This window comes from Gracilinanus agilis, chromosome 1, assembly GCF_016433145.1.
Source record: "Gracilinanus agilis isolate LMUSP501 chromosome 1, AgileGrace, whole genome shotgun sequence".
Classification (NCBI taxonomy): Eukaryota; Metazoa; Chordata; class Mammalia; order Didelphimorphia; family Didelphidae; genus Gracilinanus; species Gracilinanus agilis.
Genome location: NC_058130.1, coordinates 789,450,027 through 789,476,122, shown reverse-complemented (window position 1 = coordinate 789,476,122; position 26,096 = coordinate 789,450,027). Strand labels below are relative to the sequence as shown.

General features: G+C 43.5%; 2 protein-coding genes across 2 annotated transcripts in view; one reads left to right on the top strand and one right to left on the bottom strand.

The window, feature by feature from the left end:
- Window positions 1-26,096, top strand: part of LOC123230488 (vomeronasal type-2 receptor 26-like) — an 817,179-nt gene that overhangs the window by 356,193 nt on the left and 434,890 nt on the right. The gene's annotated exons all lie outside the window — the stretch shown is intronic.
- LOC123232581 (glutathione S-transferase theta-4-like) lies at window positions 11,842-19,115 on the bottom strand. The gene is made up of 5 exons (XM_044658994.1): window positions 19,004-19,115; window positions 17,762-17,849; window positions 17,349-17,499; window positions 16,833-17,009; window positions 11,842-12,042 (listed from the first exon to the last, which is right to left on the bottom strand). The coding sequence occupies exons 1-5, from the start codon at window positions 19,113-19,115 to the stop codon at window positions 11,842-11,844; spliced, it is 729 nt and encodes a 242-aa protein (XP_044514929.1).

The following is a 26,096-nucleotide window of genomic DNA, read 5'->3' as shown; positions in this document are numbered from 1 at the left end:
TAAAATAGGGATGATAATATCACCTGCCTCCTAGTGTTGTTGTGAGGATCAAATGTAATAATACTTACATAGTGCCCAGCACATAGTAATCAGTTTGTAAACATTATTTATTCTTTCTTTTCCCCTTAAGCCCTTACCTTCTATCTTAGAATCAATACATTGTATTGGTTCCAGGGCAGAAGGGTGGTAAGGGCTAGGCAATGGGGGTTAAGTGACTTGTGCAGGGTCATAGAGTTTGAGTGTCTGAGGCTCTATTATCTTTTTTTTAAATAAAATGATTGTGACTTTTATTTTGGGAAGAGAATGGAGAGACTAGCCAAGGGACTTCCTTTGTTATCCTGAGTGAACTCAATTCACAAATGACTGTAGTTACTAGCTGAGTGCCATTATTGATCATTGTGTTATTGTGTTTGCCTCAGTTTCCTCAACTGTAAAATGGCAATAAGGAGAGCACCTTCTTCCCAGGATTGTTGTAGCCAGAGCCTGGCACAGAGTAGGTGCTACATAAACTTTGTGGTTGTTCAGTTGTGTCTGACTCTTCATGACCTTATTTTGGCTTCTCTAGGTGGAGATGATGGAGTGGTTGGCTATTTCCCTCTCCAGCTCATTTGACAGTCTGAGGAAACTGAGGCAAACAGGATACAGGGTTACATAGCTAGTTAGTGTCTGAAGCTGGATTTGAACTCAAATCTTCCCGATTCCAGGTCTGGGACTCTATCCACTGTACCACCTAGCCACCTTTCTGTTTCTCTGTGTCTCTCCAGATGTCATAGGAAAACCATGTAATGTCTCTTCTCTCAAGTCTTTTTAATAGTCTCTAGATAAACACAAGCTATCACCACCGCCATCATCATCATAGTTGGGGGCAAGGCATGAAGGTCCTGGCTCAGATTCTTTCAGTTAAAATACTATGAATAATTATCTGTCTTGGCTTTATTGTTGATTGCATTATTAGCCCGAGATTAAAACTGTTAATATTTACTTCAGGGTAGTAGTAGTAGTCGTAGTAGTAGTCGTAGTCATAGTAGTAGTAGTAGTAGTAGTAGTAGTAGTTGTTGTTGTTGTTGTTGTTGTTGTTATTGTAGTAGTAGTAGTAGCAGTATCCAGCATTTCTCTAGCCTTTAAGGTTTGCACCATGTGTGTGAAGGTTGTTCCATGTTTGATTCCACAAGGATCCCAGGAGGTAGGTGCTATAATTATCACCATTTTATAGATGAGGAAACTGAGATGCACAGAAGTTAAATTACACGACCAGGGTCACCCAACTAGTAACTGTGTGAGGTAGGATTCAAATTCAGGCCTTCTAGATTCCCAGGTCCAGTGCTCTATCCATTACCCAACCCTGCTTTGTCCCCGTGTTTAAGATTATGCTGACTCAGTGACCCATCATTCCTAGCCCTGTTTGTTAAACAGCATTGGGGACTGTTATATTAAAATGAAGATCTGCTATCTCTTAGATGTATAGGTAGATGGAGTGCAGAGAGAGGATAGGATAACACCTCTCTCTCCTATAACAGTTGCCCAGGCAGGATCCTTTAGGTCAATGGATGATATCCCTTCAGGACCCACCTGGGGGTTAATTGATATTATTAAATTGGGCTCCTCAGCTTGGTAATGTTGGTAATCTGACTGCGTGACTCCCTTCCCAAATAAACCATGAATAATCAATTCAGGAAGGTACTTTAAAACTTTAAATATATTTGGCAAGAAAGATAATGGTAAGGGAAAGAGGTATTAGGAGACCCTACTTTAAATTGATACTAATAAATCTCTAACTGCAGGCAAATGAAAGAATCAAGATGACAGATTCTCTCTGGTACAGCCTGGTCAGGGCTAAACCAGAGCAGGCAAACTGCTGTGAAATCTTCAGCTTCTTCTTCAGTAGATCTTAAGCCTAATCAGTTGAGATTTCCACCCTTTGTCCACCCTCTTCTTCTTCTCCTGCCTACTTCCCGGATCCCTCTCGGGCCCTCGGAAGCCTAGATGACTAAGATGATTTACTTCCTAATATCTAGGGGCAGTAGAAACAGAGATGGTGGTCTAGTACAGGTTGAGAAGGTACAGGAAACACAGGAGGAGCCTGCAGGATTGAGTTTGCAAGTCTCTCTTCCCCAAAGACCAGGATTCACACTCCCTAGCCTCAGGGACAGGTCAAAGACCCCAGAACCTCTGTCAGGGATCTCAACTGCTCTCCCCAGAGTCCGCATGCCTCTCTGGGAACATTCCATCCAACTGATTCACCTGTCAATCAACAGTGAACTTCAAGCTCCCAGAGATTCAATATAACAGGACACATCACCCTTTCTTCCACCAGCCAACAAGTATTGAGCAGGTCATCTCCTACCTATTGACCTTCACTTGCTGGCCCCTGGGGAGGAGCTGAGACACAACGGCCCATTGCCTTTGTAATAGTTAAAGGTCACCAAATTGTAAAAATTAAAAATTAAATTATGAGTCTGTTAGTAGCTTTAATGATTTAGTTTAATCAAAGTAGAGATAGTAAAGAGAGAAAAATGTAGGAAAGAGGGAGGGAGGAGTTTAGCTAAACACCCCAATTGCATTCTAATAGAATGAGGCTTATCACCAACATAGGCTCCTTCAGGTCCAATCCCAGCCAGAAGCCCAAGAGAGTTACAGGAGCAGTAATATCTCCAGCAAGAGTGTCACCAACGCAAGAATGTGTGTTCAGCTCCATGAAAACACCTTTATAAGCCATTTTCTCCACCCACCAGCTCTCCCACATCACATCTCAGGAACCCATCATAGTTCCTCAATTTACCTGGCACCGCCCAGGGGGGCAGTGCTTGTGGGATCAATTTCCCATTTCTGAGGGTGTGTGTACTTGCATATCAATGGTAAAGGATCTTCAAGTTCCCAACTGATTACACCAAAGGTTGCCTGATTGATTACATTAAAGAAAACAACAGGAGGGTAATTCCCTTCTCATACCTTCTACCATCTTGAACCTGTACAAACTGCCTTCATCCCTTTAGAAAGTTATCTATAGAAGCCAGCACCATCTTCAGGCCTTGCTCATTGGCCCATCTGTTAATGGATTATTGAAATCCATTTTTATTTCTATATTTATTATTTGTATGTAGTATAATATACTCTATATAAATTAGAGAAATATTTAAATCAACTCTTCTCATTCTCTTCTCCCTAAGTCTTGCCTTGTTAATTAGAGTGAAAACCCAAAATGAAGAATTCTCATTTGACCACTTGGAGATCAAGGAAACACATACATCCACATCCACATCTACATATGCAGTCAAACACACACATGCATACATATGTGACATTTTCTTGACCCTGGTCAGGTCTTCCTGCTCTTCTATGAGCCTGGGATTGAGTAGTCTCAAGGACTGCTGCTCCCTCCCAGAATCCTTTGCTTTTCTGACATGATCTTGCACTCCTGAAGCTAACCTTCCTGGGACTCACCCAATGGACCTGCTCCTCAGCTGGGCATTTGTCGAATCCATGTATTTACCTTTGTTCTGCATTTACCTAGCTCTAGAGCAGTTCCGATTCTGTGAATCATCAGCTTCATGATGATTCTGTGAATCATCAGTATATGATGTAGATGACTTCCAATTAAGAGATAGAAGCTGATGATTCACAGAATCATCACAGAATCCCATGCATCGATGGGTCCCAACCTCCAAACCCCTTTGTCCAGGTTCTGCTCTGGCTGGCTGGCCAGAGTTTGGGTCCGAGTTCTGCATGGATTCCAACAAGGAGCCCTTCTCAGACCCAGGAGAGGAGAGGGGGAGGTCTCTGCTCACCACTGTAATGATCAATGAAGGAGTGAATGAGTCCTCAGATGTTGTGGGACTCAAGCTGCCAAGTGCTAACAGACCAAGTCGGTGTAAAGCTGCAGGTATCAGTACTGGAATATAGAATTCAGCACTCAGACAGCTCCTTCAACCAATCATTACAGGCTTGCTAAGGAAGTAAGCATACCCTCCTCAACAGTTAACAGGAAACCCTTAGTATCTTGAAATGATAAGATGCAATTTCCTGGATTGATAATGTTGGCTTTATCTGATTGCCATTAGTATATGATGTAGATGACTTCCAATTAAGAGATAGAAGCTGATGATTCACAGTCAAGCTTTCAGCTGAAGCTGCCTGTAACTGCCTTTTCACTATAGAACCTTTCCCAAACAAACAGGTCAGTAGCTGGATCTTATTTGCTCGAAGTAGTTTAATATAAGGGTATAACAAGGATGATTAAAAAGGTAAATCAAAAGTGAAAGGAACAAGGGGTCAGGACTGAGGGATCAGGGATTTGCTGACCTAACTAGATTTAAACTAGACGTCAGCTGGTTCAGCTGGTTTTAAGTAGTAGCCACTAAAGAATACTGACAGGTGGTCACTGGCTCAAATAGTTGTCTGCTCGATGGCTTGCTCAGTTTGGCTGTTTCAATTTAAATAATAAATCTTCAATGATGGTCTTCTGATTGCAGTTCAAGTAAATTGTTTGAATGTAGTTGAATGTTGAATGTTGGCAGAATATTAATAAGCTTAGGTATCTGTCCCTGCAAGGTACCCTAGCCTATAAAACTAGCTATGAGAAGAAATGGAGAGCCTACCCAAACCTCCCACCTTCAACTCACAACTGAGCCATTTTGGGTTAGCCAAAGCCCCCTTATATAGAGCCCCTCCAATGGTCTTTCAGTCTCATGCCAGTTCATGCCAACTCTGGAAAATTCTAAAATTCTGAGCTGTCAACTGACAACTCCTGGCTCATCATAGCTACTTGAAAAACCTTATTTACACCACATTACTTCCTTGCCAGCCAATCTGTTCAGGGTCATCATCTTTGTTGACAACTTCAAATTGTTCTCTCCCTCCCCCTTGTGGTTTTCAGTTCCCAAGGGTCTCTCTGATGGGATGGCTGTTGGACAGTTTGGTGTCCTGGCATTAGGCTGTCTCTGCTCCTAAGGGCCCAGTAAATCACCCAGTCTGCTCCTCAATTCTAGTCTGCCTCAGTGGTACACATATACATATACCCACATATATGCATACAGAGACAAACAGATATTTAATAAATAGTTTAGCAAATACATATTTAAATACAAATTTGTTATATATTTTACAAATATATAATTTAGAGAGAGAGAAGGAGAAAGGGGGAGAGAGACAAATGGAGATAGAAAAAGAGAGAGAGAGGGAGAGAGAGAGAGAGAAGATTTAGAATTGGTTGGACTAAATATGAGAGTTATAAAAGTAATATTGTGGTCGCCATTTATAAAATAATAACCCTTAAGTCAGAAAACTGTTAGCAGCTTTTATTTACAACAAGGTAGAGATATTAAAGTGGGAAATATAGGAAGGAGGTAGAAAATTGTCTGGCCTACCAGCCTAAGTGTTCATCTGGTGAAGTTTGGCTCAGCCCCCGGCAAGGACTCCCTCAAGTCCCGATCTCCACAAGGAAGTCCTGGTAGCCTCTTCAGCCAGAAATCCACTAAAGCAGACCTCTTCCTTCAGCCTGAGTCACTCACCCAGCAAGCCTCTCGAGTGCAGAATGCTTCATCTTCCAAGAGTCTCCCTTTAGCCCAGCTCACCAATGTAGAAGGAATGAATTAGTCCTTGGGCTTGGCCTTTTATCCCCCCCTTTTCCATGTCACTTCCTGTCTCTCTCCCTCTTCACAGGAACCAATTGTAGTTTCCCAATTTGCCTAGCACTGCCCAAGGGAGGCCTTTGGGGGTGTGAACTAGTAAGTGATTTGTGAGCTCTCTTAAAATACTTTAAGTTCTTGATTTGATTAAATTAAAAGTTGCTGATTGATTACATTAAAAATAAACTAAGAGAATTCAATTCTCTTTTCATGGGGGGGGAGGAGAAGAGAGGGAGAAACAGAGAGAGGGAGAGAGAAAGACTGGGAAAAAAAAGTTGGAATAGGACTGGGCCTCTGAACTAAGTTGCTTAATTGATAGCCATATGGAAATGTTGTTCATTAATGGGGAAATATACCTATAAACCCCTAGAATACCCAAGAACTCAGAATTATAAGATGAAATGTGAGAGCGTGGCCAGCTCAGATTCTTTCATCCTGGCTGCATATTTTGTGTCCCCGAGGAAAGTGTAAAGTCCTCAGAGGCAGGGATTATTTCTCTCATTTCTTCCTATGCTCAGTGCCTTAAACAGTGCCTGACTCCTGGTAGATTCTTTTTAAAAACTTTTACCTTCCATCTTGGAATCAATACTAAGTATTGGTTCCAAGGCAGAGGAGCAGTAAGGGCTAGGCAACTGGGGTTAAATGAGTTGCCCAGGGTCACACAGATTTGAACCCAGGACCTCCCATCTCTAGGCTGGCTCTCAATCCACTGAACCCCCTAACAAGTTCTTGTTGCATTGTGTTGATTACGCCTGGAGGCCTCCCCTCTCTTGCTCAGTCTGTACCAAACTCCCCTGCAGATTGGCCTCATCCCAGGAAGGAGGCTCAAAGGAACAATTATAGCCCCTGTGGGGTAGCAATGGAGCCAGGCTTTCTTTGTTAAACAGGTCTTTCAAGTGCCTCTCAGAGCAAATTTCTGTGCCCCAGCCCTGAATTGCATCCCCCAGGGGAGATGCTGTGGGCACCCCCAAACTCAGAGACAGCCCTAATGTGCTACTTCCACTGGTTGGCAATAGTGTTCCGGGAGATCGAGGACGAGGTGTTCTTGACTGCTTGAGCGTCTGCAATTTGAATGTTCCAAGTTGTCTAAATGGGGACAGCCGAGCCTCTTGGCCCCATTTCTGCTGCTGCTGCTGGTTGGCTCTAATCAGCCTTGCAAGTGAACCAGAGACTGCCTTGGCCCAGAGTATGATCTGGCCTCATGACTTTCTCCCTTCACGTCTACTTGATGTAGTACCAAGAGAAAACTTCTCATGCCAAAAAGAATGGCAGCTAGCACATATACACGATCTTAAGATTTAGGATCCACTTTAGTCATAATAACTTGGGAGACAGGTGAGGAAACTGAGGCAGACAGATTAAAAGACTTGCATAGGATCCTCCAGCCAATAAGTGCCTAAGGCTGAATTTGAACTCAGGTCTTCATGATTCCAGGGCCAGTGCTCTCTCCATTATGTCAATTTGTAGCCCTAGGTGATACCAGGGAGTAGGCTGGCCAGTCTCTTTCATGCCACCTTTCTGGCATGGCCATTCTCATGTGTCCTGCTATCGGTGGCCTCGTGTCAAAACTGAACCTATTTTTCCATCAGGTTATCCAGTGTGGTTGCTGCCATTCTCAATAAGGTAAGATGGACAATGACACATGTAAAACCCAGTGGAACTGAGCTTTGGCTTTGGGGGGGGGGTGGGAGGAGAGGAGGGAAAGAACATGAATCATGTAACCATGGAAAAATTTTCTTAAATAAAATAAAAAAACAATCCTTGAAAAAAATAATGTAGGATAAAGCTTCCCTTAAATGTTTTAATCCCTTGGCTAAGAGGAAGAAAAGACCTCTTCAACATGAGGAGCGGATGCGAATGATGACGTGGCCTGTGAAGTCCTTGGGCCACCATGAAGCAATCATAGCATATACTTATGTAGCACTTTAAGAATTGCAAAGCGCTTTCCACACCACAGCCCTGTGACATGCGCAGGCACTGCAAGCATCATCAATCCCATTTTACAGATGAGGAAACTGAGAAATAAAGAGACTTACCCATAAGCACTCAGTGTCTAAGGTGAGATTTTCCATAACCTTATGCCGCCTCTCAGATAATCTCTATTGGCAGGACAGAATTCTGGGTACCATGATGTCCACCCAACCCTTCATGGAGAGCATTAAGAGAATAATTCATTCCCAGCTGGGGAGTTTCAGAATTGCAGCATCTTAAAGGCCATCTCATCCAACTGATGTCTGAATGAGAATCCCATTGGAACATGCCTTCCAACCAGAGTAGGGGGAAGCCCCATCCTGGGACAAAGTAGGTCACCATGGACAGCTCTCATGGTTAGGAAATTTTTCACTTCTTGGTTCTTCCATTGAAAACAGTCTTATGGTGTCACCAGTTCCATTACAAGTTCCTCCAATTTAGGGACTCTGTTTTAGTCCCTGGAAGGCAATGATTCACCTGGTCCCAAGCCAGCAATGTGAGTTACCTTGTCAGAGTTATTTCTGATGAGCCATGTGATCTCTTAGCCATGAGCTGGTAGAGACCTTACATGGGCTGTGGTTGGAATCTCCACTCAAGGGCCGCCATGTCTAGGCAGAAGGGTTAGGACCTTAATGGCCTGTTCTGAGATGGTGCAGACAACCCAGGGTGACTCGACCCAGAAGAGCAGGCTGGATTGCTATTATTCAGTGGGTGGTGGGGAACATTTTTTCCAAGTAGACATTTCAGTCTTGCCGGCAAAGAGAACAAAACACATTCTCAAGACTATCCTGGTGGGGAAGCCCAAGGGACTGGCCTTTGGACACAGCTGAGGGGCCAAGCTGGATGACAACTACTAGGGAGTAAGGGTGGAAAGTAGGAGGCAGAGAACCAAAGTTTCAGGTTTAACTATTCTTGTCAACTAGATTCTTAAATTCTTTTTTTTTCTGAGTCTTTAGAATCTGTCCCTCCCATTGCCTCCCCACCCCAAATGGAGCAATCATTAAGAAAGTCCACATCACAAACATACTTCATTCAACAAAATTCCTTCCCATTGGCCATGTGGCAGGGGATAAGTGGCATGTTTCCTCTTCAGTCTCTTGGACTCCAGATTTATTGTTGCATTCAGCAAAGTTCTAAAGTCTTTCAAAGTTGCTTAACTTATTTCTAAGCTACTGAAGGAGTGAAGGTGCTGGCTTAATGTAAATCTAATAAATCTTATAATTGTGTAATCCTTTAAGATGAAAATTCAAAGATTTTACCCTCTTGACATTTCTCTTCTCCGGGACAAGCCTCAGTCACCTCTCCCTAGTTACATCTGTGCTTCCAAGCACATGACCTGCTTTAAGGCCAACAATATATGGACATTCTGAGCTCTGACTGCTTGGGTCAATGCCTCTTACTCAGGGGCTGGCACCACTTTTCAGGTCCCTCATACTTTGGGGCTTCTTGATATAACCCCAGACCCAGGAGTGGCTTAATGGGGAATAAATGCTCTGGGATTCTCCTCCATGTATTGTGAGTTTCTTGAGAGTCCCTTGAGAGCAGGAATTGTTTTTATTTTTTTTCTATAAACCCTTACCTTCCATCTTGGAGTCAGTACTGTGTATTGGCTCCAAGGCAGAAGAGTGGTAAGGGCTAGGCAATGGGGGTCAAGTGACTTGCCCAAGGTCACACAGCTAGGAAGTGTCTGAGGCCAGATTTGAACCTAGGACCTCTCATCTCTAAGCCTGGCTCTCAATCCACTGAGCCACCCAAGTGCCCCCCAGGGACTGTTTTTAACCTCTTTTTGTGCTCCTAATGTGTAGCCTAGTGCCTGACACATAGTAGGCACTTAAATGTTTAGCAACTGACAGAATGTATTTTTTTCCCACTGTGCATCCTGAATCAAAATGTTGGAGCTTCCTGTTCTTGACAAAGAGGTGAGAACTCTACATAGGCCTGATGAAGGGTAGAATATCTCTTGGGGTACCCTGGTGGCTGCTTGGAGAAACCACCCAAGAAGGCAGCTCTGGGCAATCAAATAACACCATAACTGAATTGGGATTCTGCTTGATAAGTAGGAAATTCTAGATCAGTTTGGTCAGTAAAGCTCTCTGGAGCAAAGAGCACCATGTTCTAGATTTTGCAACAATAGCCACGTTTCTCTGTGTATGGAAAATGATCCCTTCCCTTGGATGTAGTTGGGATAATGGCCTACAGGACTTTAAAGTGGCCTGCTCCTAAGGATACCCTGGGGAAGAATTCTTTGAGAGATGTGAGAAGAGGAGAGGGTAGATGTATGCCTGAAGGACCTTGATCACTCCCAAGGAAATAGGGCCCCATCCAGGGAAGGGAGCATACAAGAGTCCTTTGGTGACTTATTATCTCATGGGCACATTGTTGTTGGGCAATTTCTACCCAACTCCCTTGCAAGTCCATTCATTTGAATCCAAAAAAGCATTTATCGGGTGCCTTCTCTGGGCAAGACCCTATGATGGGTTCTGCTGCTGTTGCTACCACTACTACTGGCTAGCTAGCTGGCATTTCAATAGCACTTTAAGGTTTTCAAAGCCTTTACAAACAATTATCTTTACAAATATTATCTCCTTGGATCATTGCAACAACCTTTAGAAGTTTTATTCTTACCTCCCATTTTATAGGCAAGAAAACTAAGGCAAAGTTAAGAGATTCTCTAACGGTCAAATAACTAATGAGTGTCTGAGACAGGATTTGAACTCTGGTCTTCCTGACTCCTTCACTATACCACTTGGTTGCCAAAGATATCCATCAAACAGTTTCTGCCCTGGAGCAGCCTATGTCCCTTCAAGTGGGTAAGATGGGAACAAAGAGGAAATAAAGACAACACTGGGCAAATGGAGAGGGACTGCAATCCAGGGAGAAGGAAACAGGACAGACCTCAAAGGAAAGAAGACACCTGAGTGGAGCCTGTCAGGAAGTGACGAAGAGGGGTTCCAAGTCCTCCAAAGCAGGAGGGCATATACCTGGGCACGATACTAAGAGCCAGCGAGCAAGGGGCAGCTACTTGAGAGAAGGGAGAGCCTAGTCATCCAATATGACTGGAGCAGAGAGTTCATGAAGGGGTAGAGTGTGTAATAAGGCTGGGAGGACAGGTTGAGGGTCTTCAGTGCCAGGTGAAGGGTGAGTGTTTTGTCTGCTTGAGGTTCTGTGGGCCCATTGAAGTGGGGCAGGACAGGAGGAAAGTGAGATGGTCATTGAAGATTGTTCTAGCAGCATTGTAGAGGATAAAATGGTGAAGGAATGAGCCTGTAGCCAAGGGGGAAAGTCTGAAAACAATAGCAGTTGTCAAGAGGGGAGAGGTGACGAGTGTGAACTAGGAGGATGACTATATGAGTTGGAGAAAGAGATGGATGTGAGAGATGCCATGAAGGCAGACTTAATAAGACTTGAAAATTGATGTGTGGGGTGAAAGAGAACAAGTCAAGGTTGGCTCCAGGGATGATGGAGGGACCAATGGACAAATGGAAGTTTGCTGGTTGGAGGCTAGGATTAGAGGGGAAGACAATGACTTCTCTTTTGGCACCACTGAGTTTTGTGGTGTCTACAGAACTTCCAGGTAGAGAAGTCTGAGATTTGGTAAATGGTGGGGCAGCACTTTAGCTCAGGAGAGAGAATTGGGTGGATATAGGATTTGGGAGTCCCTTGCCTAAGCATGATCATTAAACACACAGGAACCAATGGTATCATCAATCTAGTTTCATCAGAGCAACAAGTACCAGACTCGGTGGGAGTGTTATAAGAGTTCAACTTGTGCTGGTAACTACACCCTCCTTTTGGAAATGGCAGGGGAGTGGGGGGTTCACTTGGTTTCTGGAGAGTCCACGGTAGGTACCCTCTGCTTAATTCCTGCCCACAAGCTCCAATGCTACTCAGTTTAAACCAAACTTCTCACCAGTGAGATGTGGCCTGTCCCTTTGAGGGAAGGAACCAATTATTTTCTTAGAGAAGGGTGGCTACTCCCTCCACTTTGTGCATCTTTTCTGTTACCACTAAATGACCCCCGCCCCAGTTCAGTCATCAGATGAGACTCCTATGGGATGCTCCGTGGAGAAGCCTGACAGCCAAGTCCAAGATTCTTCATTGGGTTGTAGTCCAGACAACAACTCTTTATTCAGAGATGGATGGAACTACCACAATCTTTAGGGTCTGGTGAATGCCCCTAAGCCCTTTGGCCAACCAAGGTCTTCTCACGAACCCAGCAGACCTGCTCATGTTAAAAGGACTTTATTCACTTGGCCATGTTCTCTACCATGGCAATGATCTTCTCTTTCACAGAGGGCTCTAAGAAGGATGTATCCCATTTCTTGATGTTTAGCAGCCTCGCATGGGCCTCCTCGAAGAGTCTGGGACCCACAGAGTCCTCTACCCGCTGGCGCCATGCATTGAGCTTGGGTTTGCCCATGAAGATATTATAGCTGGCACCCACTGGCTGCAGATAGACAGAAGGACAAAGTGTGTGGGTTAACTTCTAGGCATGCCCAATCTGTATCTCTAAACCAATCCCTCCCTGCTCTTTAACCAGGCTCATTCCCACCCTTTACTCATAGCTTCCACCATGCTCCAAGTTCCCTCCCACATTCCTCCATTTATCTAAATCTGACCTATCTTTCCTTGCTAAGCTCAAGTACCACCTCCTCCATGAAATCAGCCTTGATCTTTTTCTGTTACATCATCTAACACGTGTCTATGACAGAACCTCAGGGAATCTCAGCTTCAACTGCTTCTCCTCCATAAAGACCAAAGGTATTGCTACTGCATCGCTAGTAGGAAAGAGAATCTTCTGCCAGTCAATGTCTGGCAGAAGAGAGACTGAATGAGGTAGAGAAAAAGAGGAGGAAGAGATCTTCTTTCCTGAGAGAAGTCTTTTAATTCATCTTGTGAAGAAATGTTATAAAGGGAGTTCTTGAGAGACTTTGGTTAATGAGAGAACTGAACTGGAGAACTGCATGTCCAGAACTGAGAACTCAGCAGTTGTAGTGATGGTTGGCAAGTGGAAGGTTAGCATATTGGAATCTCTGCCAATGAAGGTAGCGATTAGGAGAAAGAAGACTCAGCCAGTCATTGACTGAATACTACAAGACATTTGTGACTCTTAGAACAAAGTCCTGAGGTGTGATGGGGATGTAGAGGAAGAGTAAAAATGCTCTTTAGGTCTCCTTGGGAAGAATGTGGTTTGTTAGGGTGAGAAAAGGGTACAGCCCAAGCCCAAGGTGACACCCCAAACCCCAAGGTAAGGCAGTCTGCAGTGTGCCTGGCCTGTGTAAGACAGATTGAGCCCCAACACAAGGTACCTCACAGTGCTCTGAGCTCTGTAAGCCATCAGCAGAACCAGGGGAAGGTTGAATCAGCTGTGGGAGGTAGCTTTTAGAGCTTCCATCTCAGAGGCCATCATACCACCTTGGAAGAACTGAAACTTGCAGAAACCCAGAAATAGAGCTAAGGGCAGCAGCAAGGCAAAACTGAACTTTAAGAGAATTTTCTCTATACCCTGAGAACAGAGCCCACCTCTTAGATAAAAATAAAAGATAAAAAAGGCTGGGAAAATAAGCAAAAAAAAACCCCAAAACCCCAAACACCTAACCAAAGAAAATGTTTATGGAGACAAAGAAGAGCAAGGCACAGCCTCAGAAGGGTCAGTGAGATCAAAGCAGCCACACTCAAGATTTCAAAGTAAAATGAGAATTGGTCTTTGGCTCTGGAAGAGTTCAAAAAGGATTTCAAAAATCAACTAAGAGAAATAGAGGAAAAATAAGCAAGAGAAATGAAAATAATGGCAATATTGTACAATGATTAACTATGAAAGACTTGGCTACTCTCAGCAATACAATGATCCAAGACAATTCTGAAGGTACTCATGACAAAGAACGATGCCCACCTCCAGAGAAAGAACTATTGGAGTCAGGGGGGCAGATCAAAGAATACCATTTTTCGCATTGTGGATTTCACATTATGGATCCCAAAAAATCCATTATTGTTATAATTTTATATGAGCCTTCTCTTGCCACAGTGACCAATATGGAAGTATGTTTTGCATGATAATACATGTAGAACCCAGATAAAATTGCTTACCTTCTCCAAGAGGGGAGAGGGAAGGCAGGAAGGAAGACAATTTGGATCTTAGAATTTCAGAAAAAGTATGTTGAAAGTTATTACTTGTAATTGGGAAAATAAAATATCTTTGAAAAGGAAAAAAAACTTAAGGCTCTATAAAATGACAGCTATAATCATCATCATTTTTCATTCATTAAATAAATATTTATTAAACACCTATTATGTGCCATTTAAGGAAATGAAATTAAACAATTCATTGGAGAAACAAATACTGAAACTGAAGCTTAAAGACTTTGGCCACATAATGAGAAGATCAGATTCACTGGAAAAGACCCTGATGCTGTGAAAGATGGAGACTAAAGAGAAGAGAATGGCAGAGAATGAGAATGATAGATGGTGGTTGTTGTCCTTTGTGCTTGAAGAGTACCAAAAATGACACCACTGTGTCAGGGTCAATGTACAGTCCTGGGTGATCTTTCCTCTTATGCCACCCACTTCATCTTTTTTTGAGACACAAGTAGTTGTTCCCTCTTCAGAGGATCCAATTTAATATTTCAATATATTCATAATTAAACTAATAATCCATTTATTAACAACCAACCTTATTAATCCAATTAGTAAAAACAAATCCACCTAAACTTCAAATTACTCCACTTCTTCTGTGATCTCATCACTAGGGAATTCCTCCCTCCATGCAGAGCACAACCTACCCACATGGCGGCCCACCCAATGGGACTTTTACTCAAGTCCTTCTGTCATTTAGCCATAGGGGTCCCATCACTAGGCTGAGGGTGACTTTCATCCCTTCTATTGACATTGAGAGTATACCAGAAGAGCACAGGGACTACCTACTGGTTTTCCCATTCTCTCACCATGTGACCACCCTATCTTCTTTCCTGCCATATATTTTTTCCCTATTACACATTTCTTTGACAACATTCTTTGCTGCACTTCTTTGCCATGATTCCTTCCCTATAATATGTGTAAATACTCATGCCTATTCTGTGCCTTTCCAGTGCCTTCTCAATGAGGTTGTTGTTATTGTTTTGTCATGTTGGTTGTGCCTATGTCACTCTTCATGACACCATTGAGAGTTTTCTTGGCAGAGATCCTGGAGTGGTTTTCCATTTTCTTCTGCAGTTCATTTTCCAAGTGAGGAAATCAAGGCAAATGGGTTAAATAGCTTGCCTAAGGTCACACAGCTAGTAAATATCTAGGCTGGATCTGAACCTATGAAAATGAATCTTCCTGATTCCAAATCCAAGTTTCCATCCACTGTGCCATCTGGCTGCCATCTTCTGGGAGATGCTTAGTTTCAATTCTTCAGAGCTAGAATGGTCTTGTGGCATCACCAGAATTAGAAATGATTTTCTGAATAAATTATACTTTTAGTTGCTAATTTATAAACATGGTCATGAATGGCAAACCAAGTTTTTCTAGGTTCATCTTTTCTGCTTGTGACATAATGCATTGAATGAAGTCTTTCCCATCTGATCTTTCTCTCCTAGATTTCTGTTTTTGTGTGCATGTGTTTTAAAGGACTCTTGTTTCACTCCAATGAATTCAGAATCTCAGAGCTGCAACAGATGCCAGGAGCCATTTGCTTATACTCAAGACACATTCTCTTCTATGATAGAATACTAATAACAGTAGCTACATTTATCTGGCTATGACTGTGTGCCAAGCACTGGGCTGAGCACTTTTCAACTATTACCTCATGTGGTAACTGAGGGAACTGAGGCAAACAGAAGTTAAGTGACTTGCCTAGGCACACACAGCTAGTAAGTGTCTGAGGCTTGATTTATACTTGAGTCTTCCTGAATCCAGGCCCAGTGATCTATCCATTGCACCACCCAGCTACCCCATCAATATTTACCTCATCAGTAAAGAGCTGGAGTCAGAAGGCCTGGGTGCAAATCTTGCCTCTGATGCTTCTGACCTGTAGGGTGTCAGGTAAGCCCCTTAAGCAGTCTGGACCTGAATCTCCTTCTCTGTACAATAAGGCAGTTGGATGTTGTGGCTTCTTAGGGGTTTCCAGCTTCAGATCTGGGCTCCTGTAGCAGAATTTTCTTCCTCTCAAAGCTCCAATTCTTGGTGAGTTTTTTCCTTCCATCAAATCTTGGTTGGTGACTCTGAGGGTTCTACCCATTTGTTTCTAGTTCTAAGCTCTGCCTCCAACTTGTCCCTGTATCTTCAAGACATCTGGAAATTGGAGAGCTCTAAGAAGGGTAAGCTTCATAGTCATGTTTCTTCCAGTCCTGAGTAGCTTCCCCTCCACCCAGAAAAGCAGCCTCTAGTTTGTCCCTTCCCCCACACCTATCCCCTGGCCACCCTGATCCCTGAAGCTCTCATTGTGGACTTTCAATGATTGCAGGAGATCCCTGGAGTGCCAGCTAATAAGCAGAGCCTTGGAGATGCTAGGAGAAGCTCCCTTCTAAATTCAACAAGGCTCATATTGGCCTCTTGCTGGGACATTTCCATTTTCCATGATTTCCATTGTGATAATTAGATTAAGTCTACACTGCCCATCTTTAGATTTAATCACCAAAGGTGAGAGCACCTCCAATTCTGGAGTGGGTGATGAATCAGAATCAACTGACCGCCCCCTAGGCAGTACTATGAGAAGTATCTGTTGTGATTGTACTCGCAAACAAGAGAGAAGGCACAGGAAGTGATGCATGAGTGACCCCTTTAAAAAGGGGGAGTTGAGAGAGTGAAAGGTGGATCTGGTGAAGAGGGCTACTGGTGAAGGTCTTCTACCTCTTCTGGTCCGTGAAGATGGTGAGTTTAAAGACTTACTGAAGCTTCCTGAACTTCTCTTAAAGAACTTCCTTAATAGACTCTGTGAATGAAGCTTTACTTCATTCACCTCCGGGCCTCTGGCCCTCTAACTCTCGACTGAGGGTTAATTAGATCTACCTGGATTAATTAGAGGATCGTAGTAATTTACCTACTGTGTTAGATTCTTATTTCATTATTTCCTCTATCTTTTCTCAATTGTAAATAAACTTCCATAAAGTCAATTTTGACTTAAGGTTATTCCTAAATTGGGGAGATTTCCCCTGGTGACCACCTTTTAATATATTGAACCCCCAAACCCCTTTTCCCCCTTACACCATCCCCTCCTAGGGGCCATTTCTGGTTCCTCACCCAGCCCTCTATCATCACCTGCATCAACTCCATAACAGCCACGAGATCGGCCAAGGAGATGATATTCCCTGCTATAAATGGCTTATCCTTCAAGAAGTGGTCTGTGAACATCTGGACATTCATATTGACATCTGCAAGTATTTCTTCGTGTCTTTCCTTTGGCATTTCCTGGCCCGTAATCAGTGGGATCAGCAACTGGTCAGGAGGAGAGTTGGAGGTCAGAACCAAGAGAAAAGGAGGAGCAAAGAGAGCAGAAAGGGGCTGGGAAAGTGGGGGGGCCCATGCTCCCTGACATTCCTGCCCACCCAAGTCTGGAGAAACTCTTGATAAGTTATGAAGCACCTTCCTCCCTTCCTTCCCTCCTTCTCTCTTTCCTTTCTTCCTTCCCTCACTCCCTCCTTTGCTCCTTCCTTCTCTCCTTCTCACCTTCCTTCCTTCCTTCCTTCCTTCTGACTGGCTATAAGAAGCATCCCATGAGAGTCAGATTTCCAGGTTCCTGCCCTTTGAGGGGAGTAGGGAGAGAAACCCCCTTACCTTTGACCACAGAAACTTTTGCATTTTTATATGTATGCCTTCATGCTGCCAGGCCAAATATTCATCGATCAAGCCCCGCAACTGTACGTCAGGAGGGTACCAATAGATGGAGGTTCTGTATTTTCGGATTAGGTACATCAGGATGGCTATACTGCAAAGGAAGGTCCAGGACAGGAGAGAGTCTGGGTATTGTTGATGGAGCAGAATAGAGGGACAGAGAGAATGCAGCTAGAGGAGGTGTCTGAGGCCAGATATGAACCCAGGATCTCCCCTCTCTAGGCCTGGCTCTCTCTCCACTGAGCCACCTAACTGCCTCCCCAGTTGATTTTCCAATGCCCAAAGATGATTTTCTAAGGTTTGACTAGGGTGTGGGGCAGAGAGCATCTGGGGGGCTCAGGCTGCAGAACTATTACCTCTCAACCAGGGTGAAGTCTCCTTCTTTGAGCACAGGCACTGTCTTCAGCATGTTGATCGCTTCAAATTCCTTGCTGTGGTGGTCACCTATGCTAGAGAGAAGGGCCCACACTGAGCACTGGGAGGGGATGAGGGTAGGAACTGTCCTTTACTCCACGTGTCCCAGCTCTCCTTACAGAATCCCAGAAACTAAGTTGTCAGGGACCTGAGGGACCATCTGCTCCAATCCCTTCCTGAGCCCCACAGAGACAGACTCTTGACCAAGGGCACACAGCAAGCTAGCTGCACCTCTGGGATTAGAACCTGGGTCTGCAGGGTTCTTGCACTGGTCCATACCGTCTTCCAATGTATACCCTTTGACACCAAATGTCATTGGACCCAGACCCTAAGCCAAGGGCACCATCTCTGGGCACACAAGAGCATTTGGTAGCCAAGTTGCCCAGTGGAGAGAGTTCCCAGTCAACTTTGGAAGACCCGAGTCTAAATATTGCCTCAGACACTTCCTTACTCCATGACAATCCATGGCAGACCACTTAACCTCTCTTTGCCTCAATTTTTTCATCTACCAAGTGGGGATAATAATAGCACCTGCCTCCCATGGCTGCTGTGTAGGACAAATGGGCTGCCATATGTATCATGTTTTACAAAGATCAACATTAAGTGCTAGCTATTATTGGTATCTACTCAGCATGTGTTTCTGCAAGGGTTCATTTGGAGTCACCAGAGATCTGGGAGGGACTTCAAAGGCTCTCTAGTCCAACTCCCTCTTTTTACAGATGAAGAAACTGAGTGCAAAGGAAGGAATTTGCCCAAGGTCGCCAAGGTAGTTCTTTCCACCTGGGGAACTGGAGGGAAACCTTTCCAAAACACTCATGGCCCCTGGGGACAGGGAGGAAAGAAATGCAGAGAATGCATTTGCCAAGGAAGAGGCAGAAGAAGATGGGGAGCAAGTGAGGAGATGGGAGGGATGATTTTCCTCTGGACAGAAGCCATGCAAGGAGTGACTCAGCAATCCCTGCTCCCTCCTGGTCCAGATGGTTCCTATCTCTATCACTAGGCTTGGCCCAGCTTCTGGCTGTTCCTCTGACCTCTGCAGGGCAACTGGTACTGTCCCCTCCCCTGAGGTTCCTGCCCCTCCTGGGGGAAGTCTTCTTTGGGCCAGGCTTTGGAGGACTCCAACCACCTGTAGATCATGTCATTCCCACACCCATGGCCCAAGGGATTGGGGTCCCCCTCTTAACCTCGGAGCAGATCCACAGGGAAGTAGTCGAAACGGATATTGTTCAACTTGGCAAAGACATAAACACTCCGACAGGGCGGGGAGATAAGGTCCAAGTACAGTTCTAGGCTCATGGTGACAAGAAGGGAATGGATAGAAAGTATCAAGATCTTGATCCACTTTGTGAGCCAAGAGGTGCCCTCTGTCCTGGCAGGAACTAGTCTGGATTAGCAGGTGGCTGTGTGCCCAGGATCACTACAGGCTGGCCCTCTCACCTCTTCCATTCTAGAACCTCTCCACTTTCTGTCATGGAGATAACCAGGAATGCTCATTCACTTGTCATAGTGGTCTGTCCCTGTGAGAGAAGAATCAGTCATAGAATCTGAGAGCTCTAAAGGACTTCAAAGGGCCTGTGCTCCAACCAATGATCCACTGGGTGCCAGGTAGATTTGAACCAGAATCTCTTCTCTGGTACCCTCATCTAGTGGCCTCTAAGGTGGGGGTGCTCCCCATCTCTCTAGGCAGTCCATTCCATACCAGGACAGCTCTTCCTGTTATTCTGATGTTGAGCTGAAATCTTCCTCTTTTCCTCTTCACCTCATGGTTCCTTGCTCTGTCCTCTGTGGCCGCACAGAGCAAATATGAGCCCTTGTCCACAGGAGAACTTCTCAGTACGAGAAGAGAGCTAGCATACCTCTTCCTCCCTTTCTCCTTACCTTCTTCCCTCCTTCCCTCCACTCCTATCCCACCAAGTCTTCCAAGTTTCTTCAACCAGTCTTCCCATGGTATGATTAATCCATTAACCATTGATCCACCAACAAGTCATTTTTAAAAACAAAGGCTACCAATTTTATTGAAATAAAGATACCATTTCTTTCATCTCTTCAGGAACCCTCCCTCCATTATAGTATTACATGACTGAAACACAATTTATTGAACCTTCTCCCCAATGGATATTTAGAGTGCTTCCATATAAAAATGACCGATATTCTCATGAGAAATATCTTTGAACAGAGAGCTATCCCCACTTTCGACAACCTTCTCAGTCTATATTCTTGACAATGTAATTAATGGATCCACTTATTGTGTTCACTCATGTCTTAGACAAGCAGAGGGAGTGTTTCTAGTCCCCAAGAGCTTTATGAAGTCCTTTTCTGGAATTATATATGTATGTGTGAGAGTGGAGTCTGAATCTGATATCTCACTATGGCCGGGTTCCTTCCTTCATTCCTTCTTTCCTGGCTCCTCTCCCCCTCTCTCTCTCTTCCTGGCCCCTTCTTTCTCTGTTTCCCCCTCTCTTCTCTCTGTCCCTTTCCCTGTCTTTCTGTCTACCTCTTATCCAAAATCTGTTTGTTTTGATGTTTAATACGATAGCATACATTTAAAAGTATTGATTAAATCAAATAGAATATATTGGAATGACTTCTGTCTGTCCTTTTTTTACGCCAGTTTTCAATAGTGTATTTTTTTCCTCCCACTTAAAACTCACAAAACAAATTCCCATGTTGGCCATGTCTAAAAAACGTGTGTCTCATTCTGCATCTTGAATCCATTGCCTGCTTCTGCGTTAGGGGAATTCTGCATCATTGGGCCTCTGGAAGTGTAGTTGGTTTTTCAGTTGAGCAGAGTTTCCAAGTCTTTCAGAATTATTCAGCAACAAGCACTCTATGCCAGATGCTAGAGATGCTCAGTGCTGGGGATCCAAAGACAACATCCCCAACCATTCCCTACCCTCCAGGGGTTTCTATTTTTTGGGGACACACATGGATATAGTATCCACTCGGAACTTCTTTCCCACCCAGCCCCCTTTCAAATTGTCATTGGCAGGTCCAGTCTTCTCTCATCTGAGTCCTAGGGCTGAGTTTGAGGATCAGTGGGGTTTCTAGGACCAGAGCTCATAAGCCCCCAGTGGTGTGTTCCCTGTTCATTAGTAGTCAGTTAATTAGCTTTATAAAAAGAATATTCACTAAACAAATAGAACAGTGCCAGTTGTTACAGAGCATTCTGCTTTTAGAAGATTCCTTCCCCAACTGGAAATAAATTCTCTTCTTGTATATGGAAGATCCCTTGTGTGTAAGTGGAAATTTGGTATCCTTTAGACTTCATCTCCCAGAAAGAATTCTTACCTTGCCCCAAAATTCCTTTCTGTTTATGTGCATCTTTTACATTATTGTATATAAGTTTTGGGAAACACCCCTCTTGCTCTCTTGTGCTCTCTTCCATGTGAGTGGGAAGCATTCCCTGTTTTCTCTAGCTCTCTAGTTAAATATTAATAAATTTTTATAAATAGTATACTTTGGAGATATTGAATATTAATTTTAAAATCTACACTTGCCAGAGAGGGATTAAATTTAGAGAATTCATGACCCAAGGGTAAACCCTCAGGTTCTAGCTACTTTTTTCCTTGTGTGTGAGGGTGAGGGAGGTAAGATGTAAGAAGACTGAGAAGATGAGGGGAAGGATATGGAGGGCTTTGAATGCCAAACAGGAATTTCTATTTGATCTTGGAAGCAGTAGGGAGTCTCTGGAGTTTATCGAATAGGAGGGATGACATGATTCGATCTGGGCTTTAGGGAAATTACTTTGATAGCTCAGCAGAAAAAGGGATATAGTGCAGAGAGGCTAGAGGCAGAAAGACCCAACAAAGACAACAGTCTAGAGGTGAGGTCATGAGGATCTTTACCAGGGTGGTGGCAGTGTCAAAGGAGAGAAGGGGGCATATATAAGAGATATTGCAAAGGGAAAATAGGCAGGACTTGGTAACTTATGAGGGGAAAGAAAGGGTGTGAGGAGTGGAGGATGACACTTGGGTTTCAAGGTTCGGTGAGTGACTGGGAGGATGTTAGTGTCCTTGACAGAAGTGGGAAAGTTAGTAAGGAAGGGAAGATAATGAGTTCAGTTCTAGTCACATGAGGTTCAAGATGTCTATGGAACACATCCAGTTAGCAAAATCCAAAATACATTTGGAGGTGTTAGACTGGGAGGTCAGGAGAGAGGGTCAGACTAGATAAAGAGGTCTGAGAGTCATCTGTATCTATGGGAACTGTTGAGATTATCAAGCAAAATAGTGGAGAGAAAGAATAGATGAGAGACCCATATAGAGTCGTGGGGGACACCCATAGCTAGTGGGGATTACCTGAATGAGGCTCCTTCAAAGGAAACTGAGAAAAAGAGGCCACTCACAGGCAGGACAAGAACGAAGGGAGAGTTGAATCCCAAAAGCTAGAAAGAAAGGTATATCAAAGAAGAGAGGGTGATGGACTATGTCAAAGGCTGCAGAAAGATCAAGAAAGATAAGGATTAAGAAAGGGCCATTAGTTTTTTTTAAAGTGAACTATTTATAAAACATGCCATGCCATACCATCTCATTTGTCCATAGAGTAAAGTTGTAAATACTGGTGAAATATTAGCATCATAGTTATATCCTCAGAATAGAATATCTTAAAGCATCATTAAAACTTAACCTTTTGTTACTCCAGTAGCCAGTTTTACAGTGATAACCAACAGCAACACACTTAATACAAAATCTCAAGTACTATTAAGTATAAACTCTATGAAGCACATAAAAATTATCTTTTCTTTAATTAAAAATTTTTACCAAGGGTAGGGGGTGAGGAAGAGGAAGGGATCTGAATTATCTCCTTCCTACCTTCCTGGTGTCTCGACTCATACAGCAAAACAAGAAAAACAAAATCTATTTCAAACTTGTATGGTCAAAGGAAATTCCCAAACTGACCATGAAAAAAAATGTTGCAATCTGCCTCTGAGTCCATCCAATTTCTCTGTGGAGGTGGTTGGCATGTTTCATCATGTGTCTTCTGGAGTTGTGGTTGATAATTGCTCCTAAATAAGAGCTCCTAAGTCTTTCAAAGTTGTTTATCTTTACAATATTGTTATAAGTGTAAATTATTGTCTTGGTTCTGCTATCTTCACTTTGCATCAGCTCATACAAGTCTTCCCAGGTTCCTCTGAAACCATTCCCTTCATTTCTTTTTAGCATAATAGCATTCCATCACAATCATGCATCATAACTTTAGCCATTACCAAAATGATGGGCAGCCCTTCAGTTTCTAAATCTCTGACACCACAAAAGGAGCTACTATTAATATTTTTGTACACGTGAGTACTTTTTTCTCCATCTTTGGTCTCTTTAGAGGTAGAGATCTAGTAGTGATATCCCTGGATCAAAGTCATTTAATAGGCTTGGGGTCAGGGCTCTCAGTTTCTTTCCAGAATGACTGGATCTGTTCATGTCTCCACTGTGTATTAATATACCTGTTTTCTGGCAGTCCCTCCTGCATTTGTCATTTTCCTTTTGTACCAACTTTGCTACTCTGATAGGTGTGAAGTGGTACTTCAGGGTCTTAATTCGCACTTCTATTTATATTAATGATTTAGAGCTTTTTTTTCATATGGTTATTGGTAGCTTGAGTTCCTTCCTCTGAAAACTGCCTATTCATATCTTTTGACCATCTATAAAGGCTATTCATTTTGGCAATTAAGAGATCATATGAAACCTTGGAGAGAACAATTTAATTTGGAGGATGAAGTCAGAAACAAGACTGTGCAGAGAAGTGTGAAAGGCTCTGAGATGAGAGATGGAACATGGGGGGGAGCAAAAGTAAGTTGTTTGGTTGTTATCTTTTGAGCTTGAAGAGCACCAAAGTGACATCACTGGATGATGTCTCTTGACTCTCACATAAATTGGATTTAAGTAAGGCAGAGTTGTGCAAGGTTGATAGCTTTACTCTTTCAGGGACATTGAAGCCCAGTGGCAAAACAAAAGTTGAGACAATTTATCATGGCCCAGGATGCAGTGGATGACCTTGACTTATTTGAAGTCTGCCCAGGCTCTATGTCTTCCACAGCACCTGCCTTCACTGCCTTCATGACCATTGGAACAAATTGTTCTCACCCATCCATTCCTTGGTATGAAGAAGAGGAGGTAGAGGTAGAAGTCTTCACATGTTAGTTCTTCCTTGAACATCCCATACACCTCACTAGACCAGTGTGGATGAACTGTACACACCTCAAGTCTCTTCTCCACTCTGATTTCTCTCCTCTGGTTGCTCTCTTGCTTATCGTTATCCTTAAACTGTGGTGCCTGGAACTGAATCTAGTCTTTTTCCATGGTTACATGATTCATGTCCTTTCCCTCCTCTCCTCCCTCCCCACTTCCTGAGCTGACAAGCAATTCCACTGAGTTATACTTTTATCATGAATTTTGTAGTCCCCCAAGTCTCTGAGCTGTTTTTCAGATAAATTCCTCTTTGGCCACACTTCCTCAAAAGGATTTGTGACATCAGTGAAAATTCAATAAGCTTTTGATTAAGCACTTGCTATGTGCAAGGCATTGTGCTAGAGGTTAGACACACAAAGCCAATAGCATAAACTGCCCCTTTCCTCAAGGAACTTTCATTCTATTAGAGAATTTGAGGAAGGGATGTCAGAAGCCAATGAGTCTGACCTGTTCAGTATTCCTTTTCACAATATCCATATCCCCAGTAAATCCTCAATCCACCATTCCCTTGAAGATCCTCAGTGAAGGGGAATTCATTGCCTCCTGAATCTTGGTTCAAATCCTGGCTCTAAATTCTGTCTGGTCTTGGGCAATAGCCTCTGTTTCCTGTTGTGTAAAATCAGAACTTTGCTTTAGAAGATTTCTCAAATCCCTTCCATCTCTAAATCTACAATTTTATGATTCCACTTTTGTGTAGCTCTCACTATTAGGAAATGTGCCCAACAACGAATTGAACTCTGTCATCTTTCAGCTCTGTATCTAGAGTGGCCCTTAAAAGCTGTCTGGCCCTAAGATCTCCTTTTAAAGTGGAGAGAAGTCAGATTTATTCCTTCATAATAAGTCTCTAGCCACCAGGCTAGAGATTCAGATTCCCTAGGGGCTGAGAGAGAGAGAGAGAGAGAGAGAGAGAGAGAGAGAGAGAGAGAGAGAAGGAAGGAGAGAAGGAAGGAGAGAAGTAAAGACTCTATGCCCCCAGGCTCTAATTCTCCAAAGACCTCCCATCCTACCTACTCCCAAACCTTGGTCAGAGGTAGGGAAAAAGATCAGTGTTGAAAGTGGAAATCTGCTGGTATCAGGAATGTCAGAACCCTGTGGGAAATTATCATTGAATTGTAATATTTTTGTGAAATAATTTTCCTCCTTCGTATTTCTACCTCCAACTCCTCATCCCCCAAAAGACTAAAACATCCTGATTCTAAGCTGAGACTATACACTGTTTCTCCCAAAGGCTATGAAAATGGGTTGGGATGTTTTGTTTTTGTTAAAAGGATTAAGGACAAGGCTGGACAGCCGTGGTTACTCATGACCCAGTTGAAAAATCACAAATAGGCTAAGAAGCCTTGTTGAACTCATTTAAAGTACAGTGGTCCTGCCATTTTGTGGCAGAATGTGTTGATGTCTTCTGAGTCTTAGCAAAGACCCAACCCTCCTGTGATGAAGTAATGAGGGAGGAGTTGGGGTCTCTAGGTCCACATCCTCAGTGGCTATTTACCAACTAAAATGTCTTGGGATGTCTAGGGGAAGGACTGAGTGGTGAGCTCACAGGTTGGATGTATAGACCTGTGCCAGAGGAGGCTCCTTTCTTTTGGGATGGTGGAGAGAGAGAACTGATTAGATTAAGAGTACTGGTCAGTAAATAATTTAAAATGAAGAAATACAGCCTCCTGAGAACTTCTGTTATTACAGCCTCCAGATGAACCTCTTGCTGTGCCTCTCATTTTTTCCCTGAGCTGTTATGTTCTGCAGGCTCAGATATGGCAGTTGAGCACAACCAACCTAATCAAGTTCTACTTCCAGCTTGGCATAACAACAGTTCTTTGTGTCTGTACATTCTGGGGGAATTCTGCTGCTCAAACCAACCAGCTTGAATGGTCTCTGAAGTTGAGTAAACTGCACCTGCGGGAACCAAATCCAGGTCATGAGAAGACTTCTCTCATGAATAGACTCTGATGTTGGGTAAACTCTGCCTTGTGCCGAACAGACTTTACTGTTCTTTCTGCTACACTCCCCCTGCTTGTTCTTGTCTTGTCATAGATAGATAGATAGATAGAGAGAGAGAGAGAGAGAGAGAGAGAGAGAGAGAGAGAGAGAGAGA